Consider the following 21503-nt stretch of genomic DNA (forward strand, 5'->3'; position numbering starts at 1 on the left):
AGGTGAGGGCCTCCCAGGGGCCACAGGGACATGTGTGACCCCACCAGTTACAGAGATAAGCGCAGGAGCCCGCAAACTGTGGTCCTCCAGAGGGAGAGGGAGAAACAGGGCACTCAGACAGATGAGAAGTGAACAGTTTGAAATGGCAGCAATAAAGGTGCATTTTCAACTGCATAAAGATGTGCTTTCCTACAATAACTCCATCAGCAGTATTGCATAGGTTACTTTGCAAGATAAAAAATACTGTATTGAATATTACATTTTATTTTAATAAAATAGGTAATAATTAAGTAGTTACTTGGTATATAAAATAAGACAAGCTTAAAGGAAATGGTAAAAAACTGAAGAGGACAAAACTAAAGTGCCACACATGCTGTTTTAGCAAACAATTATACCAACCAATCCAACCATGCTTAGCCTCTATTTAGAAAAAAATAACTGACAGAACTACTGGTGACAGTTAGCATGGATGATGTGGGATTATATTCATCTTCATAACTAGACGACCAAACTCACAAAAATGTATTAATCAACTACCTAAACCTGACCTGACCCACAAAGCACTGGCTTTAATTAGGACTAATGTGACGTCAGCCAGATCATGGAGCTAAAAGATCCTTTTTCCTTATTTGCGGCAATTTTACCGCACCAATGATTAACAGGTGCAGTTTCTGATTCTCATGAGCCAATAAGATATCCAAAAAGAAATGCACTACCAAAATGAACCATGCTTTAACAAGGTTTGGCAACACATACAAACATACTGTACAGACACACAAATGATGCATATCCTTAAATGTTCTCACATCTCTTAGCAGGGAACTTAATCATCATAGTAGCCATGGACTCGCAGGTTATGGGTTGATTTGCACATCTCAGCTGATGATAACAGTATGTCTACATATCAATAAATGGGAAAACTTTACATTGTTTGATAGAAACATGACACAGTAACAGTATTGATTTTACCCACATTGTAAGATTAAAGGAAAATTCCGGTATTTAGCACTTTGAGTCCCTTTTTCTGGTTTGTTTTGGATGAACTAGAGATTTTGATGATTGGTCCTGTCTCGACTTTTCTGACTCGTTTTAAATCGCCTTTGACTAGTCAGAGTGGCTGCCTACAGGCATGCTCAAACATGTCCTAAAACAACCCTTAACATTCGTTTTCAAAACTGTGCAACTCACCGAGTGGTTAGTGGTGTTCGTTGATTATTAAAATCAAATATATTGGCGCGATGTATGATTTCCAGCTGTCTTATTTGCTATTGTGGAACTATTTTTTCAGACACCTCACAACCGCGTATAAACTTTCGCTCAATATTTGAGCCTGAAGCATAGACGAGGCACAGTAATATCAACGTGCAATGACTCTTCCAACAGAAATCAATGGGATTTTACAAAATGCCAAATAAAACACGACAGAAACTGTATTTCGCTACGCTACTTGTTTTGGAACATCAACGAACACCACTAACCACTCGGTGAGTTGCACAGTTTTGAAAACAATTGTTAAGGGTTGTTTTAGGACATGTTTGAGCATGCTTGTAGGCAGCCACTCTGACTAGTCAAAGGCGATTCAAAACGAGTCAGAAAAGTCGAGACAGGACCAATCATCAAAATTTCGGTGTCCACCACTCTAGTTCATCCAAAACAAACCAGAAAAGGGACTCAAAGTGCTAAATACCGGAAATTTCCTTTTATATGTTATATTATTTGATGCTAATATTGTAGCACAATTCTGAAACAAGTCTGTATTATCTCATATTTCCCTCACTGTGTGTACGTATGGGATTAGCTCTTTTCCCTCTCTCTCTTTTTTAAAAACAGTCCATGATTCACACATGGCATATAATGTTAGTTTTATTGTTCTTCAGTTATCCATTGGTAGGTTGATTGCTATGTTACAGTCTCATGGGTCAATGTTAAAAATCAAGCAGAGAAACACTGTTGTCTTCCCAAACTTACCAAAGTCTGACATGAAAGGCATGTACTCTTCACCTCCTTCTCTAACGCCCGACACTTGGCCCTTCTTTCTCTGACCTCGGTCTCCTGAGGGGGCAAACCGAGAAGAGAACATCATGCCCCGCTCTAGAACATCATTCCTCGTTCTAGAGCATCATCCTTTGCTTGAGTCAGGCAACTAATCCTGAGTTCTGCTCACTGAAGATCAGGAAAGGAAAAGGGGGGAAAAAAATCAGTTCTCGATACTTAGTGCCCCCGGGTAAAACATGGGCACAGTGTGAGCGCAATAGGAGCTGTGGTACACGTTTCCATGCCAGCAACCATCTACCTTCCTTCCTTCTCTCACCACATTTTCATCACCCTTTCTCTCTCCTTATGGCAAAAAGAGCAAGAGTGGCATCAAACTGCACTATGATGGCAACAGGAATGCTCACACCAGAAACCCACCAAGCTCTCTGCCAAGGGGAATTTATCTTCATACATGTATGTATGAATTACTGGTGCCATTTATGTGGTGTGTGTGTGTTTTTTGTTTGTATACTGTATGTGTTTCACTTGCGCATTTGTGTGTGGGCACAGCTGAGAACTGAGGCTAGCTAAAGTGGAAGGAGAACAGGCTTCCTCTGCATCCCCAAACCAACAGAAAATCATTCTACCCACACCTCTCAAAACCATTCCAACCTTTCCATTTCAACCTGACGAACAGAGACAATAAGCTTCTTCATACACTTATGATGAAAACACTGCAAATATTTCATTTATGCATGCATTTCCCCTCACACTGGTGAAAGTCATTGAAAATTCCTGATGGGAGCAAGTGTGCGGACATTCCACCCTTTTCCCAGTTGATAGCCTACTCTAGCACTTTTTGTCCAGCACCTGTCTGTCTTGGATGTGCGCACCAACAAACAACTTTGCATTTCCCCTGCAATCACATTTTTGTGTGTAAATGTAAATGTCTTGTACCGTAAAAAACAAAATAATCTGATTTTGAGATGATGATCTACCTCTGGCTGTGGCATTTGTTACTGCACACAATATGTACAATCTGTACACTTGTGAAGGCAAAACAAAGTATGTGTTACTATGAGCCAAAGAGTCTAGTCGTGGGGAGTCTTCGAGTAAAAAACACCAAAAAAAGCTTCTACGATTACAGTAACTCTCTGGGATATCTAAGAGGCAGTAGAATGAGAGCACAGTGACCCTGCGAGTTTGAGAGTTCTCTCATGTCTCTGTGCCAGTGGGAGTTTATGAGACAGGGCAAATGGATGCAGCCCAGCATACACACCACGGAGAAATGCAGGGGGAGGGGACTCACATAGTTGCTATAGAAACACCCTTCCAGGTAGAAAGAGGTCCCACAGGTTGGTTTCTCTCTCTCTCTCTCTCTCTCTCTCTCTCTCTCTCTCTCTCTCTCTCTCTCTCTCTCTCTCTCTCTCTCTCTAATTTGCACAATTTGCACTTTAGTCAACTTTTGTAGTCCTTTTATTTTTATTTATTTATTTTATTTATTTTTTTATACAAGAATTTAATTGTGTGAATACTTCAGTGGTTTTGTAAACCAATAAAGAAAGAGTTAAAATCTCAAAAAAATCTCTCTCTCTCTCTCTCTCTCTCTCTCTCTAAACAAGCTCCACAGAAATATATGACACTTAGAGAGCACCTACTGTAAATAAGCCCACCAGTCACAGAGATAGCCTTTATGTCTGTGGCGCCACTTCCTTGTTTATGACAGACATATCACAATCAAATAATGCCAGGCTTGCAGTACTGAATATTGAATATGCCAATCTTTTCAGACAAGGATCAGCCATTAGAAACCGTACAGTCTTAAATCAGCAATGTCTTCAAGGCATATGTAATCCATACATGTATATGTTGCTGCACAGTCACCTGGTGAGTGTTGCTTAACATTCTGATGGTATATGTTATCTTTTCTTTTTCAAGAATGCATATGCATGATTGCAATCAGACTAAACTTAGAGATAGAAATAGGCAGAGGAAGAGAGAGAGAGAGAGAGAGAGAGAGAGAGAGAGAGAGAGAGAAATGGGCGTTGAGTGAGATTTGCTTTCATCTCGTCAGGTGCACTGGATTCAGCCATGGCTGTCAGTTCACAGACCATTTCACTGCTGATCTCAGGAGAAATACCGCAGTGCATTCTGGGACTGAGAACTCCCAAAGCCCCTCCCCTCACGCACGCACACACACACACACGCCTCTCAGCAGAATTCAGCTCCTCCAGTGGCGAAAGGAAAGCTAACAGGTTAAAAAGCAAAACCACAAGAACAGAAGAGGAGGAGAAAAATGACAACACAGAAAGAGAGACTTGTAAAGGAACAGCTGGAGTGTCGAGGCATGGCGTAGAAGGTGGGGTTAGGGTGGGTGAGAAATAGAGGAGAGAAAATGGTCAGAGAAGAGGAGGAGACGAGAGAAGAGGTGAGAGGAGAGGAGACAAGAGAGGAGGAGAGAGGAGAGGAGGAGGAGAGCAGAGAGGAGGAGAGGAATGGAACTGCTCTCAGGGGGTCTCACTTCTGCTGCAGATGCTGTCTGAAACCCCACACCCTGAAACACCGAGCGAGAGAGAGAGAGAGAGAGAGAGAGAGAGAGAGAGGAAGAGAGAAAGAACTGAAGATGAGAGAAAGTGAAAAACAGGAGAGAATAAAAGAGAAGAAAGAGAGGGACAGGGAGAAAGGCAGCTAGAGAGGGACAGGGAGAGAGAGAAAATGAGAGAGAGAGAGAGAGAGAGAGAGAGAGAGAGAGAGAGAGAGAGAGAGAGAGAGAGAGAGAGAGAGGCTGCATTGTGAAAATGCTCTGCTGCAGAGTGGGAGATTCAACTTCAAAACCAGCCCCTCCTTCACAGCTTCCTTTTGTCTCGTGAAAATCAGTCTGCTTCTCCCCTTTCTCTGTCTGCATCTCCCTGACAATTAGCCTACACACATAAGACCAGAACACACCCACAGGCACACACACACACACACACACACATACATACACACATGCACACACACCCTCGCACTGACTCCATAGAGACATGACAGGTTGTTTGGGAGACAGTCATTCTCCAGGTCTCTTGGACTCATATAAAATATGTATGGAGTGTGCTGCCAATATTGCAGTGGTGCAGTTGTCAATGCAGTGATTGATTTAAGCCGCTCTCTGCTGGGCTTGCCTCGCCTCGCCTAGCTTTGCCTTGCTTTGGCACCCCTCCCTTCCTCTCCAGACCACTCCACTTCTCTACTCGAGCAGAACAACCAAAGCATAGGGAGAGGGAGGGAAGGAGGGATGGAGAGAGAGACAGGGTGAGGGACAGGGAAAGAGAGGAACAGAGTAAGGGTTGTGATGAAGAGGAAATGTACTGACAGTGACTGTAGTTTTCTTTTTTGCCGTCTGTACTTTTTTCATATCCAATAGCAAAGCAAAAGTCCAGAGATTGCGGTGGCAATAGTCTCTTTCCCTATATACCTGTATCTCTTGTATGACGTTTGATAAGAAGTAGAGATGGGCCTCTTCTATATCAGGCAGAGGGACAATGGGTATTACTGTACGCTGCCAAAGGGTTAGTGTAGCACTGATGCCATACATCAGAAAAGCCCCCACACATCCACCCCCTGCTCTAAACATACATCAGGATAAAACCGAGCCAGTCTGAGTCAGATACCACCACATGTCCTCATTAGACTGCGATCCAGAGGAGCAGAGCAGACTCAGGCACTATCCGTAGATATGCAGTGCAATAAAGTGTGCCCTTATTTCATTGAATTGAAGGCAGTAGTCCTATGCTCATAATGCAGGCCTGTCAGCCTAAGCAGAAATGATTATATTTTAGACAGTCATGTCTGAAGACTTGGGCTATAGCCTATATGGGCAACACAATCAGTGGAAGATGTATTGTTGCTTATACAGATGTACAGAATTAAATCTTAATATAGCCGAGGTCTAAGGACAACAGTCCAAGAATGTGATCAGTCTCATTGATATGAGTGTATAGGCTACGGAATAGAACAGGATGATATGATTGTACATATTGTGTGCAGTAACAACCAGCCCTGGCTGAAGCTGGCCCAGAAATATACATGCATCAGCCATGACACTTGTGGAGCAGCCTCAGCATGGAGCACACAGGTGCAGCTGCTCAAGGAAACTGCTGTCTCATGGCTTATAGTCTGTGGCCTGCTCCCCTTTTTAAACTACTTTGGCTTCTGTGAAGATGAACATCCTATCCATGTCACCAAAATGTTTCAACTAAAATCTCAAAGAAAGCCTTATACTATGTGGAACTGATATTAGATTCAGATAAGAGGTTGCGCTAACCACACCCTAATATCACAAATGCTAGGCTGATACATAGCAGATCTATAATGCAAATACTTGATCAGAAGTATTTGTATCTAAAACGTCTAATACTGCACACAGAGTAAAGGTTGGATCAACAGGCACTGTTCCCACGGAAAGCAAACTGAAGTGTTAGCCCAAACAAGACGTAGGGCGCAAGATTCTGCTGTTTACAAACTGCTAACACTCTGTTTCATGGCACACACGGCGCTATCAAAAATAGCATGCCTCACGGCGCAACAGTGATGCACGTTGCTGTCTGCTCTCCCGAGGTGAGTCAGCTACTGGAAGAGAGCCACACTACTGACGGAACGTCCTGTGCAAATTAGGAAAAGACTCAAGTCAAATAGCTACAACTGTTACGTCCAATGACACCAATCACACCAATAACTGATTCCTGGGATTTGTAGTTTTTTAGGGTTGTTGTAGGAGTTTTTTTTTTTTTTTTTTTTTAAGAAAATGTGATAGAGCTAGAGAGTGCCAGTTCACACCCAGGCTGAGGTGGGAACTCTGCCCAGGAGCAAGGAGGGGCGAGAGGAGAGGAGAGAAAGAGAGAGAGAGGGAGAGAGAGAGAAAGAGAGAGAGGAAGTGTTCGACACAGGAGTCAGGGCTGAGGAGGAGGGGTGGGGGGTGTCAGGGTGGAGGAGGGGAGAAGCCAGCGGGAGGTGGAGGAAGATGGGGGTATTGATCCCTCTCTGGAGAGCAAGTGTCAGCGTGTCACTCACCCAGGAGTGGGCTTTCCCTTCAGAGCCATGGCAACGCTCCAGCTGATGCACGCGGCCACTGACGCTACTGCTACTGCTCCCGCTGCTCAGGTTGCACACACCAAAAACCTCACCCACAGTCTCAGACACACGGCCATCGCCAGAGCAACAAACCAAGTGACCCTCCCTCCCTCCGTCCCTCCCTGCCTGAAATGAGAGGACAGCTGGCTCTCTCTCACACACTCAAGCCCTTCAGAACAGTGATCAACCAATGACTTCTTTTTCTTGCCAGGACCTTTAAGTCTTGCAGAAATAAAAGATCGATACAATGTAATAAATACCAATTCATTGGTGAAGCCTAACATAAATCTAAACCATGACACATTTACACATTGGACATGATGCTACAACAATTAGCACCCTGCCTAAAGACAAAATGCATTACTGGAAGAGACAGAGAGAGAGAGAGAGAGAGAAAGAGCTACAGCTTTACACATATTTCTGTGCACAACAACACTGAAAGACAGAGGCAATGAGGCTGCAGGAGCACTGCACAGCTACAGATAACGCCAGCCAGACAGACAAACAGCACGAGACACTGCAGGAGAAACCGCCAGCGAGCAGCAACATTACCGGCTTGGGCGCTTAGCTCCGCTGCATGCTGATTGAGGATGGGAGTAATTCCTCTCCTCTCCCCTCTGCTCTGTCTCTCCTCTCCTCCTTCCTCTTTGCTCCCCTGGGTGTGTAAATGTCAAGCGGCTACGGCAGCGTCATTCACTGGGCCTGCGTATCTTTCTCTCTCTCTCTCTCACGCTCCCTTTGCTCTCTCTCTCTCTCTCTCGCGTGCGCGCGTGCTCCCTTTGCTTGCTCACTCTCTCTCCCTCTCCCTCTCTCTCGGTCTAGTAAGCGTGCTGCACGATGCAGAATCCGCGACGCAAAGGAGAGCTCCCCCCAACCACATGCTACAGCTCAGCCCTCATCCACATACTGATGCCCAAGAGAGCCGAATCAGAGAGAGAGAGAGAGGGGGGGGGGGGGGACATTCTAAAGGGGTGGGGTCTCTTTTTATCCTGACCCCTCCCTCCCCAGCCCACCCCATTTGCAGATGTGAGGCCGGTGCTGGAGTGAGGAAAGGCTAATTAGGCAGAGGTTGATTAATGTCTCTCTCTCTCTCTCATGCTCTCTCTGGCAGTCTCTCTCTCTCTCTTTCACTCCACAGGAGACATGGCATTAAATCAGAAAATTTGCCACACACATGCACCCTCTCTGCCCCCCCCCCCCCACCCCCCATCTCTCTGTCCTTGTTCCTCTCGCCAGAGAATCACCGCACAGCACAGCAAACACACACACACCTACACACATTCACACCTACACACACACAGTGTGTTACCAGGCGTACATATGCGACTCAGGCAGCCCATAGGGGGAAGGGGGGGTGGCAGTAGCGCACCAATCCTGCTGCCTGACCCAGTACACTCCTCACCCAGCATAAAACATACATTAGGCACCAGAGCTGCAGTCCTCAAGCTTTCGCCATCATGCCAGAGGAGAAACACTTTCTATGGGAATACAAAGCGGGCTCCTCCTGCTACACTGCATTCGCCTGTCCTGCAAACACTGCATTATCCACAACATTATCTATGCAAGAAATGGACTACGTAGCCAAGAAGAAATGGATTATGTAGCCATTGCACACAGAGCACCACTGTGTGTTGACTTGATTTGAGCGCCTCTGTTGATCGCATTGCTTTGGGGTAAAAGGGTAAAAGAGTGCACGCATGGCATGTGTGTCCGTGTGTATGTGTGTGTGTGTGTGTGTGTGTGTGTGTGTGTGCATGTGCGTGTGCGTTCAAGTGTGTTTGTTCATGTGTGTGGAGGGGCTTGCACTGTGCTGGATGGGAGGGTAAGGAATTATGCAGAGTGACTAAGAAGCGTAGGTTTTCAACTCCAGGGTATAATTATCCAATAAGGCAAAGGCAATAGTTTACCACGAAGCAGAATGACTTCCCTTCGATAGCAGCCCCACAGTACAAGGGCCTCTCCCTAACTCACTACACAGATAGATTTCACAGAAAGGTTAACTAGTCACCTAATTATTGGAATTGCTGTGGACATGACAATCACATTATACAATGTGTACAACCCTAGGGCACAACATGTCATTCAAATAAATTATTTATCTGAAATGCACAACAGGAATCAGCATTCAATTAGATTATCTTTTGAGAGCAATATTTCACTTTAAGAAACCATCTGTTTACCATCAGTAAAAGAGATATTTTTGTGTTATACAAGATCCTAAAAAAAGGGGTTCAAATCGGCCCTTGAGGAAATTGTATTTACATATGAATTTTAAAATGGAACAATAGGTGTGAGAGAGGAATGGGTGACATCGAACAAAAACAAATTTCCTAATTTTTCAAAAATGTGCTAATTTTTGGACATTCAAATATTGGTTTTGCCTCAATCTCTGCCCTATGCTGTATAATATGAAAACCTTTAGGATGTGGGTTTTCTCTTTGCCTTATCCCGAGGTGTATGTGCACAGCTCTTTTATCTATGGAACAATTATTCCTGTCTTTGATCCGACGTGTGGACTAGCCCCTGTACCACACAGCAGGAGACCCTTAACCATGGGATAATTGAGAGGATCCCGCAATATGGTAGAGGTAAGTCAGCTGTGAAAAGCCACAGAGGAATGAATTCCCACAGCTTCAAAACTTGCTTGTGAAATGTTATGCGCTAATAATAAAAGTGACTGAGTAGAGTGATTGTCATCCCTGAAACTGAATGAAGTCAATGAACGACCACGACATCATTAAATGATTTCAAACCATGGGAGTACAATAAAATCTAAACTAGACACACTGTGGCTCGGTTGATTTGTTCAAAGCTTAAAGGAGCTCATGGAAAATGAATGTTAAAATTTCCTGTCTCAATAAAAAGTCAACATGCAAAGACTTCAAACACTTCTTGGAGAGGCCTTATCATGGTCAGACGTGCAATAACTAATCCCTTTTTATACAACAGTTAGGTCCAGTCAAACTATTCATTTCTAATTGGACGAGAGGCATTCCAGAGGGGGAATATCCCAGGATATCCTCACTTGGACTCTTCACTGCTTGTACAGTAATCACCCCGACATGAACATTCCATTAATTCAAAACATGAGAGCAGCTATTTCATAACATCATATTTGACATTTATTGAGTGAGAAAATGGAGTAATTGGAGTAGGGTGAATGTTGAATTTAGCATGTGACAAGCAAGTAAGTAGACTACCGTATACATGTTACTGTATGCACACTCTCATTGAACTTGGCTCTGGAATGGAACTGTGTTGCTTGGCAACAGGAGACGCCAAGACTAAGATTGCAACTATCATTTTGGGTGGAAGAATAACGAACAAAAAATCTAAATAAACGATAGAAAACACAATTTGATAGTATACTCAGCCTCATGCCGACAGCTGAACCACAGCCATTGCGTATAGCCTTACCAAGCCCATTCTAACTCGAGCCATATTGCTTAATTGACCCCGCAGGGCTGAGATCACACTGGGGATCAATCTGTTCACATGTGACACTGATGTGTCTTCCCCACTTAATGGATGGACAGCAAAACAACAGGTCAGCATCTGGTGGAAACGCATGCCTCTCAGGCTGTGTCTTAAGACGGTCAAAGACGTGTCGACCTGTCTAATCATTTGGCAGAAGCCAAGCCGAAAAGGAGTCGTTTCATGTGCATTTTAGATTAACCCCGTTTGCGATATTAATTGATGACTAAGAATAGAGGTATGCTGGAAAAAAACACTCCACACTCCAGTGTACATGTGCAAACATGCACACACACTAAGACACACACACTCAAACACATACACATACGCACACAAACGACAATGTCCCCAATGTTGATTTCCCAGCTCCTTGCTGCTTGATCTGATATAATTAAATCTGGTTTCAGGTCATTTCGCAGCTAAATGAAATTTACACACACACACACACACATACGCAGTTTACGCACACACATGCTTGCTCACACACACACACACACACACACACACACACACACACACACACACACAGTCCTTCCCAGTAAAAGGAAGGAAGTGAGGACTCGTGATTCTAGAAGAATCTTTTAGACTTCCTTAGGCTTAGAGCATTATGCAGATTGCATCATTGATTTTAGTGGTTGATATGCATTATGGCCATTATGTTGACATTACCCAATCTCAGACTTGATTAGTGCTGTTAGCAAGACGGATTGTTTTTTGTCGACATTGTAAGAGACTGAACGGAGTGCAAGACAGTTGACATGGATTCCTGAAGCACAAGCAGCCTCTGGTCCCAGAAACGGCAGAAACACTAGGCCCGGAATGACCCTGCATGCATGCAAGTGTGTGTGTATGTGTGTGTGTGTGCGCGTGTGTGTGTGTGTTTGTGCGCGCGCGTGTGTGTGTGTGTGTGTGCGCGTGTGTGTGTGTGTATGAGAGTGTGTGTGACTGAGTGTGTGTGTGTGTGTGTGTGTGTGTGTGTTTGTGTGTGTGTGTGTGTGTGTGTGTGTGTAGATGTGTGCAGGCCGGTGCAGGAAGGATAAGGTCGGATAATGGAGTTAGAGGAGCAGAGCAAGAGCTGCTGTCTGAGTCTAATTCCATTACGTCCCGGCAGCACTGGCAGCCACACAGCCTCCAGCCCCAACCGCCCCGGCTGCCCCGGCCCAAAATGAAGCCGTCCCCACCGAGCCGTGACTTGCCCCCGAGAGAGGGGACGTCACCGTTAGCACTGTCGCTGTCGCCACCGCCGCCCCACCGACCACATCCACATCCTCATCCGTTTCAGCTTCCTCCTACTGGCACGGACGAGGCCCCAGCGCGCACGGTGGCCGTTTAACTCAACAACATTACCAGCCGCTTTATTAATTAGTCCGTGCAGTCATTGCTCTCAAGGTAGTCGGCGTGTGCAATAACTATTATGGGGAGGCCGGCCACAGCGAGCTCAGACTGAAAACAGAGGTGTTGCCATGGAGACTACATGGCAGGAGGGGTGTCTGTGCATGTGTGTGTGTGTGTGTGTGGAGGAGCAGCCTTGCCTCCTCATTTGCTCATGGCGCTTGCGGACCGAGTGTCTTCCTGGAGGAACGCCGAAGGTCATCCCTCACCACAGGTGCACCGGCGGAGCCGTTCGTCACAAAGGTCGCTTGGCAACCAGCCACAGAACCGAGGGCTGAGCACCAGGGTTGAATCGGCAGTATCTCAAATGCACTGCAGATCCCACATCTTTGCTATCGTATACAGGTATATAAAAAATCAACTAAATCACTATTACTATGCTCACAGCACCATGGTCACAGGATTACTGAATTAAATCCCTTTTCTTGCTTGGCAGAGACAGATCACAAATGCATTGAAGCAAGAGCTCACCATCACCTAATGCAAACTTAGTGGCAATGCACACACACTTGCACAGTCAAGAAAACCTTTACAGCTGACAGGCATGCCATTACACCCACTCTGTAGCTAACATATACAGGCACAGCACTCATACGTACTATGACTCCTTATTAATAATACAAGTTTTCGCCTGCATTATGAATGAGGGATTTACATATTGCCACATTGTTCTTTCACCGCTCTGAATTAATACGGAAGAAAAATTTACATTTATGTAACAGGTAGATTAGATCTGCTTTCACAAAGAATACTAATATTATCCATGATATCATCGATTAGTTAGACAAGAGCGCTCTTCCCAGATGTACAGTATGCCAGGGGATGTGTGCGTGCCACTCCTGAGCTGAGCTCCGTGTAGGGCTCAGGTTTACGCCCTGTTAATGCCGATGACTAGTCAGCTTGCATTAGTGTAGGGGAGCTTTGCTGATGTCTTGCCATCTTAGACCAAACAGTGTTGCTACAAACTCATAAATAAGGGCTTGACATGTCCCCTGCTCTCTCTCTCTCTCTGAGAACTGCTTAGCCATCACTATGTCTCTGGACCAGGAGTGGCCCTGAAGGACTCCGCATCGCTTGTCAGTCCATTTTTCGGTTTCCACAAACTCCGTTTCTGTTAATTAAACATTTCTATGGCAAGTGAATTACAGCAACATGATCCACTGCATGCACTACAGCTGAGGAGAGAAGAGGAGAGAGGAGAGAGGAAAGATCTGTGATGAGTGATACACACACACACACACACACACACACACACACACACACACACACACACACACACACACACAAACGCGCTGATGAACTCACATACAACCACATACACATGCAGGCAGTCACCATACTGCTCTCAATGAACTCTCAATAATACATTTAATGAACCGATGTAAAACTAAGTACTATTGTTCACAAATCTCAGTGAAGTAGTATGTTTATACAAATGTATATATCAGTTTAAAGTATGTGTATATGTTTTGTCTCTGTAATTGTTGTTATGTCTTACCTTTAACATGTACCAATTGCTTTGGCAATACAAGTTTTCATTTGCCATGCCAATAAAGCAATTTTTGAATTTGAATTTTAAATTTGGAAAAAGGAGAGAGGAGAGGAGAGAAGAGGAGAGGAGAAATGGTGAGAGAGGAAAGGAGAGGAGGGGAGAGAGGAAAGGAGAGGAGAGAGTAGAGGAGAGGAGGGGAGAAAGGAGAGGAGAGAGGACAGGAGAGTAAAGGAGAGGAGAGGAGAGGAGAGGAAAGGGGAGGGGGAGAGAGGACAGAAGAGGACAATACAGGCGGGTTAGGACTTACCAGGGACTTGTAGCGCTGTTTCTCCTGCTTGAGGGTGGCCAGTTCACGCTTGAGGTCTTGGTTCCTGTCCTCTAGTAGTTGGCAGAGATTCACATTCTGGGGGGAGAGGGTGGAGACGTTCTGCGGGGCCAATTCGTGCCTCAGCTGCAAGAGCGGTCAGCGAGAGAAGAGAACAGAAGACATGAGAACAGAAGACAACCAAATAGAACAGAAGTGAGTTCTACGTTAGCAAAAATCGTGTGCAGAGCATAAGTTGGGTCCTTGGAGGTGGTTTGAACAAGCTGCATTTGCCAGGTCCACAGGGCATTTTTAGTATGAAGTGCATTTTAGTACTATACATGGACCATTGTTCAATGTTTCATTGTTTTGACACAACCTCAATATTTTGTTACCGTAATACCCCTCATAGAGTCCAAGTATCCTTTTAGCATGCAGCTTACTTTCTGCGCTATAGCAATCAGGCATCCATGACCACTGCTACCCGATATATCTGCATGGACAAATAACATATCCCACCAAGTACATGTCCACTCTGAATTTCATTTCAGTACAGAGGAAAATTCTGATGTAATTGTGGCTGCAGTAGGCCTTTAAAGCCTGGTGGGGGACCACCCACACTGTACACTACACCAGATATTAGAAGTGAAGGGAACAAGGAGAGTGCCAGGCCCTTACTGCTGTTTTCCTGAGAAGCCAGCACTGCAGCAGTGACACACACACACACACACACACACATAGAGGGAGAGGAGGGGGGGGGGCGGAAGCTAGATGCTAGAGAGACCCCTCAGGGCTGGATGCTTGCAGTGATGAAACTCCCTCTGCACTAGGAATGTTTCTTGCCCATGTCCATCACTAATGACTTATTCATGCCTTATCTGCGGCAGTGTCAAGAGCTGCCAGGATGCTTTAAAATAATCCCACCGCTGCTGTTTCATGTAGGGGCCCCATGGCCGCTCGGAGAGCACTTCAAAGGGCCCCGGTGACACATGTACGCTTAGTAGCCTGTCACAGTTTCATGTGATCACCCACTGAAACTGTTTTGCCAGGCCTCGCGCTATCCGAGCAGGTAGCTTTCAATTAATCCGGCCGCACCTCCAAACCTCTATTGATTCGGCTGGCATTCTAAATCTGCACGCCAGTCAAGTGAAGCCTTCATCCTTGCCCAGTGTCCACTGAGCTAGCTGGCTGATTAACAATCAGAGCCATTAGGTCTAATTGCAGTGAGTAGTGTCTTAAGTTATCTGGTTCTCTGGCGCAACACTTCAGATTGATTTACAAAATATTTAATGGCTATTGATCTAGGAACTCGTTGGCTGATTCACTAATGATGTCATTAAACACCCTCCCTACTAGTATCTCTGGCCTCCCTCAGTCCTAGTCTGTGTCTGTTTTGCTACAGACATGCTTGTGCGATAAAATTATTGACATATTAATACCTAAGAAAACAAGCAGCATTCAATGTGTTCCATCAGAGCTGACACGTTATTGTACATAAGGCATAACACAATACATATATAAGAGTAACATTCTCTGATCATTCAACGCCATAAGCAGCCAGCATGGGCGAGAGCACAGCAAGTGAGTGGGTGGATGCTTGTTCCTAAGATGCCACTGGACGGGTCCCCTGCCGTCTCAAAGACACGCAGGAGTAGCAGACACTCCCAGTCAGACCGGCTGTCCTTGACACCACACACTAAACAGGAAGCTCTCCAGATGACAGAGAAATCTGCCATTTGGCCGATTGGTGGGCCACAGCCAAGGCTGGAGGAATGGAGGAATGATTTTGGGCTGCTGGACGAGCTGGATGGAGTTAGGCCCTTGAAAGAGAGAGAGAGAGAGAGAGAGAGAGAGAGAGAGAGAGAGAGAGAGAGAGAAATGGACAAGGCTGTTGTCGTTCAGCTCATCCTAGCAAGGCTGGGAGGGGGGCTCGGGCGGCTGAGTCAGGGGAACAGTCACTGCCTGCCGACATTAGCCACTCTCCACTGGACATGTCTCAGCGGTCCCTCTTCAACTGCCCTGGCTTCCCAGAAACAAGCAGGACTGTTTCCGTTTAAAAGGCCTGTCCGTGGAGATGGGGACTCGGAATGATTGGGAGATGAGTAAAAAAAAAAAAAAAAACAGAAAAAAGAAAAGAAAAACAGGCGGCGGAGGCGCCCGCGCGATGGGGAAGGTACAGCACGGTCCGTGCCACCAGGGCTGGAGCCTTCTGTAGTCAGGTGGGGCCGATGCCAGCGACTGGAGTCCCAGGGAAAAGGAGCCAGACGCTGCGGTATCTGCCAGCCACTCTGAAGCTGCGACATTCCCCCTCCTTGATGAAGCCATAAGCGGCCTGTGATCCTTTTAGGCCCCCCCGAGCGCTTTCAGTCTCTCTTGTCCAACCAGGAAACATTTTGGCCTTGCTCCTCCCCTTATTCCTCTTTTTCCACCTCGTGTCTCTCAGATCTTTTTTTTTTCATTGTTTTGTCATTAAATGTGGTCTAAAATGTAGCTCAAAAAATGTTCTGAGGCGCACACAGTAGCACTGCCGCCGCTTCCTCCACTCAAAGCTTTTAAGACCGAATGCTAAGAGCGGAGAGAGCTCACTTCTGGGAAAAGAAGGGAATCCCGCTCAATACTGTACAGGATCTGTGAAACCAGATCCCCCTCAGCCTTATGTGCGTAGAGCTGCGAATGTGATAGCAGTATGTGTTGAGGCAAATTCTACTCTAATGGATGTGTATCATTTCCCTCTGATCATACCTCTTCTGTAGATAACAGCTATTACACAAAAGTATACCCTGGAGGGGGGGGGGGTGTTCTCTGGGTGAGATTTTCACCGGCATCCTTCCCAGCTGGTGGCACTGAGTCCAGGCACGACTACGCCCACTTGGATTTTGTACACCTCTGAAGTGCCGAATGTCACTAATGTTTTTGAGAAGCTATTTTTAGACAATGCATGAATCATTTTTGTTGCTGTCAGTGCTGCTTCTATTTGCTGTGCGTGCGTCTGATGCTGTACCTCCAGTTTTCTGGTCCCTTTATACACAGAAAGAAGCTGCCAACCATCAGGCAAGTATTTCATCTCTGGTGACTAAGTGGAAAGTCAGTGTCTTATGGTTCCTGATGCTCCAATCCATTGTTTGTATGCAAGTGTGTGTGTTTGTGTGTGTGTGTGTGTGTGTGTGTGTGTCTGTGTGTGTGTGAAAGAGAGAGCGGAAGAGAGAAAGAATGAAGGAGAGAGAGCATGTGTACATCTGTGTGTGTGTGTTTGTGTGTGTGTGTGTGTGTGTGTGTGTGTGTGCACGCATGAGGGTCTTAGCAGAGGATCTCCATAAGATGATTACATAATCCAGATACACATGCCGCTCCTCCAACCTCTAATACTTCTAATTGTGGGCTTGTCAGCAGGCCAGCTGGCAGACACACCGGGCAATCCAAAAAAAATAAAAAAATAAATGAAACATAGACACATACACACAGACCAATCCTCAGCCAGACAGCCAGGAACCCCATGAACCTAGCATCGCTAGCTGAGACGCGGCCAAAGAACCTGCTCCAACCTGGCCCTCAGACAGACTGATGACTGACCCCCAACTCAAGTCCATCCAGCATCCTGCATCCAGTGAGAACACTTGCCAGCCTCACAATAAACATGGACTACACAACAGTCAGTCAATCCACTGTTGCATGAAAGCATGCAATTTTAGCCATTTTTCTCTATTGTAGCCTGAATTAGATAATTCTTTGTTTAGATGAATCTAGGCAACACAAATCCACCTATGATATGCACTCACTGACCCCATGAGCCTACAGGCTGCAGCCCAGGTGAAAATAGCTTTTTGTCAGCTGGCACAGTCCAATCAATGTGTAAAACACCTGTGCTTATGACACCGATACAAACACTGGCCATGACCTTGACTGGACCCAGCCAAAGCCTGTGGAGCCATCTCACACCAGAAGTATGTTATTCTTTGTAGCACCCTCTCAGTCCCTCAATCTCTCTTTTCTACTCTCTTCTCTCTCTTCTCTCTCTCTCTCTCTCTCTCTGAGTACCACACTCGCCTCATCGCTCTCCTTGGTGTCCTCCCCCCTCTACGTTGGGCTGTCTCTTTAAAGCACTACTCCTCTCCTCGGGGCATTGGGGCGAGGGCCCAGCTCCTCACATGTTCTCCCGCTCACACACAGAAATGCACTCAGTGGATCCATGCGACGCAGCGATCTAGCGCGTCATCCATCCAGCCGACTCACGCAGCCAATCAATCATGGAACACCCACGCACGCAAACACACACACACACATTCTCTCACACATACACACACACACACACACACACACACAAACACACACACACACACATTCATCCTCTCTTTCTTTCTCTCTCTCTCTCTCTCTAGTCTGCCTATCCAAGCCTATCCCTGCTCGGTATGTACTGTAAGCCTCAGGATAGCGCTCTCCCACTGTACCCTCCTGAGTTAGCTAGAGGCTCGTCGCTGTGAGGCAAGGAGGGGCAGCGATGCTCTCACTGACCCGGGAACAGCATCACGTCCACACAAAGACATCGCACGAGCAGCAGCAGCATTCACAATCCGAGCCACACATCCAAGCATCCTGCATGCACAGACCCCTTGCAGATCCTACAGTATGTATAAATATCCCTGTTGACAAATAGGTTCCCCTTGGAGCATATGCACACATAGCCTGCTTAAACAAACAGTACAGGTGGGTGAGAGTGTGACATACCTCGCAAGCTGCTTCACTCGTTTCCCTGGACGACCGTTTCCCAGGACGACTCTTACCGGCTGGCAGGAGTGGCAAATAGCCTGGCAGTGACGACACGTCTGTGCTGTGTGTGTCTGTGTGTCTGTGTGCGTGCAGGGTGTGTGTATGTTGCGCACGCCTATGTGTGTGTGTGTGTGTGTGTGTGTGTGTGTGTGTGTGTGTGGGTTGGTGTTTGTGTATGTATGTGTGTGTGTGTGTGCGTGCGTGTGCCTGTGCGAGTGTGTGAGAGAGAATGTTTTCTGAGCCGGCACTAAAAATGCTCTACTCAGCCCTCAGCAGCAGACTGTCGGAGCAGAAGAGTGGGCTCTCTCCCTCGCGCTCTCTCTCTCTCCCTCGCGCTCTCTCTCCCTCTCTTCTTCTCTCTCTTCCTCTCCCTCTCTCTTGCTCTCCCTTCCTCCCTCCCGCTCTCTCTCTCTCTCTTGCCTTGCAAAGAGAGCACTGGTGCACCACCACAGAGTAAGCCCCTCTCTGCTTCCCTCTCTCTCTCTCTCGCTCTCTCTCTCTCCTTATCTACCCATCCACTCACGTGCGCATGCTCACACTTACACTGTCTCTTCCTCACACACGGTTATATGCTCATGCATGCTCATTCTGACAACCCCACACCCTCTCTCTCTCTCTCTCTCTCTCTTTCTCAATCTTTCGCTCTCTCTCCACCCCAACCCCATCTGACACACACACACACACACACACACACACAAACACAACGTTCTGAAGACCATTGGCTCTCATATCATTGATGTGTAAATCATTTTTTTATGCATGAGGATTTTTTTTATTATTTCCCGGTTTTTATTACATGTTGCCTGCAAGCCACACTGATTTATCTCAAGTACAAACACAACTATAAACACACACACACACACACACACACACACACACACACACACACACACACACACACACACCACACAGGACCTTACACATCACAGTGCAATTACCACCAAGATAAAAACCAGCCCAGTGTAAACTACCATTTGATTCCTCTTAACCAAGACCCAACCTTCTGCCTCCTCTTGCCAACCCCCATTGGATGCTCTCCTGCCCCATCTTTCATCAAAATCACCTTGCTCCCCCTGTTTTGCACCATCCAATCCTGACCTCCAGTCCATCCCATAATAATCCTGTCATTCGCACTGATTACCCTCCCAACCTTCTCCTCCTCTGCCCCGGTGCTTGTCCGATCCTGAACCCCTTATGCCCTCCCCCACCCCACCCCACCCCTTCAATCCTTTTAAAAGAACAATATCTCTGAGAGGCCAGTCTCTGACTGGACACTGGCTACCTGTGCCTGTAGCTGCATTGCAGGCGAAATCGTAGGGCAACAGAGGTTCCAAAACATGGGGGGAGAGGAATTACGGTGGATTACTGAGACAAGACTGGCTGCAGGTGCATGGCCGGCCATCGACTGCCAAAGCTGCCTGTGTGTGTGTGTGTTCTGTCTCTCAGAGAGGGAGGGAGGAAGGGAGGGAGAGAAGGACCTTTATGAAATAAATAAATAAAAAAGGGGAAAATACACTCAGCAGAGAACACGTTACAGTCTCCTCTTTTTTGCTCTGTTGCTTAGCAACCGTGGCTGGTCCTTGCCTCTCTCTCTCTCTCTCTCTCTCTCTCTCTCTCTCTCTCTCTCTCTCTCTCTCTCTCTCTCTCTCTCTCTCTCTCTCTCTCTCTCTCTTGCTTGCTTTCTCTCTCTCTCTCTCTCTCTCTCTCTCTCTCTCTCTCTCTCTCTCTCTCTCTCTCTTCTCTCTCTCTCTCTCTCTCTCTCTCTCTCTCTCTCTCTCTCTCTCTCGCTCGCTTGCTTCTTGCTTGCTTGCTTTCTCTCTCTCTCTCTCTCTCTCTCTCTCTCTCTCTCTCTCTCTCTCTCTCTCTCTCCTCTCTCTCTCTCTCTCTCTCTCTCTCTCTCTCCCTCTCTCCCTCCCTCCCTCCCTCTCTCCTGCTTTTTCTCCATTCCTCCCCACCCTCTTCGCAAGCAGTCCTCCACAAATGCATGGGTTTGTTTAAGGAATTGTGTGCTTCCAAATATCAGTCAGCACAGTTAGAATATGATTGGACGAAGAGCTGCAGCCCCACCCTTTATAATGCAAATGTATTTTAGAGGGCATGGTTTAATTTGACCAAACCGTTTAACCACACCCCTCTCTGTTTTGCATATGAGTCATGTTTGGTTTCTGTGCTATGATTGGTGCACCTAGAAACATGCTACTGACATAATTTTAATAGAGTATAAGACTGCCCTCTCCTGCACAACTTAAAAACTACATGTGTGTCTATTGCACAGTTGTGGCAATGACAATAAAACATTTTTTTAGGAGTTTGAGTCTGAAACTAGAAAGCTAGCTACCTTAAATGCAGTCCTTGCAAAATCGTGCACATCGTGCTCAGCACAACTGGCTCTGATAAAAGCTTGCTATCTTGCTTTCATGCTAACTGGTGTTCTTTGATTATACAGTTGCTAATGGGGTTCCAGGGGGTTCACAAGGGGTTCCAGCCCTGAATACAGAACTACATAATGCAAATCTTAAATGGCTATTGGGAATCACATATATATGTTTATGTGTCTTTCACATATAATCAAAATGAATTTCACAGTGATATTAAATCTAGTTCCCTAAAACGCACCTACTTCAAAATGCAGTAAATTGTTATGGTTCTAAGTCATACAAGTTCATTACCAGGAATTACAACCATTTCTTTGAAACAAAATAGATATTTAAACCATGCTTTTTGAAAACTTAATCCTGTCCCAGTTGGGAACTTTTAAGCCCAAAATAACCACATGATGACAGCATTGCCATCGGTACTCCGTGAACTATGAATGCTTATGTCATGATGAAAAAGAATGTGATGGAGGCAAAGACTCACCCTGTCTTTTGCCCGCGTGTGTCGAGCATTCCTCGCCGAGATGATTGACAGCTGTCTCTGTATCCATAGCAACTCGGCCTGAGACTGCCGAAGCAGCTCCTCTACATCCACAGACCTGTGACCCCGGCCCCTCAT

General features: G+C 46.1%; 1 protein-coding gene across 1 annotated transcript in view; it reads right to left on the minus strand.

Moving 5' to 3' along the window:
- The window catches only part of rimbp2a (RIMS binding protein 2a), a 58096-nt gene extending 36593 nt beyond the window's left edge, over positions 1-21503 (minus strand). Inside the window, exons 1-3 of the mRNA XM_076283440.1 lie at positions 21369-21503; positions 13749-13892; positions 1969-2052 (exon numbers count right to left, since the gene is read on the minus strand). Of these exons, the coding sequence (XP_076139555.1) occupies positions 1969-2052; positions 13749-13892; positions 21369-21503 (363 nt within the window). The remainder of the gene's footprint in view (positions 1-1968; positions 2053-13748; positions 13893-21368) is intronic.

This window comes from Alosa pseudoharengus, unplaced genomic scaffold (genome assembly GCF_046254945.1).
Source record: "Alosa pseudoharengus isolate Yale_2024_CS ecotype anadromous, Long Island Sound unplaced genomic scaffold, YU_APseudo_1.1 YU_APseudo_1.1_scf_14, whole genome shotgun sequence".
Lineage (NCBI taxonomy): Eukaryota > Metazoa > Chordata > Actinopteri > Clupeiformes > Clupeidae > Alosa > Alosa pseudoharengus.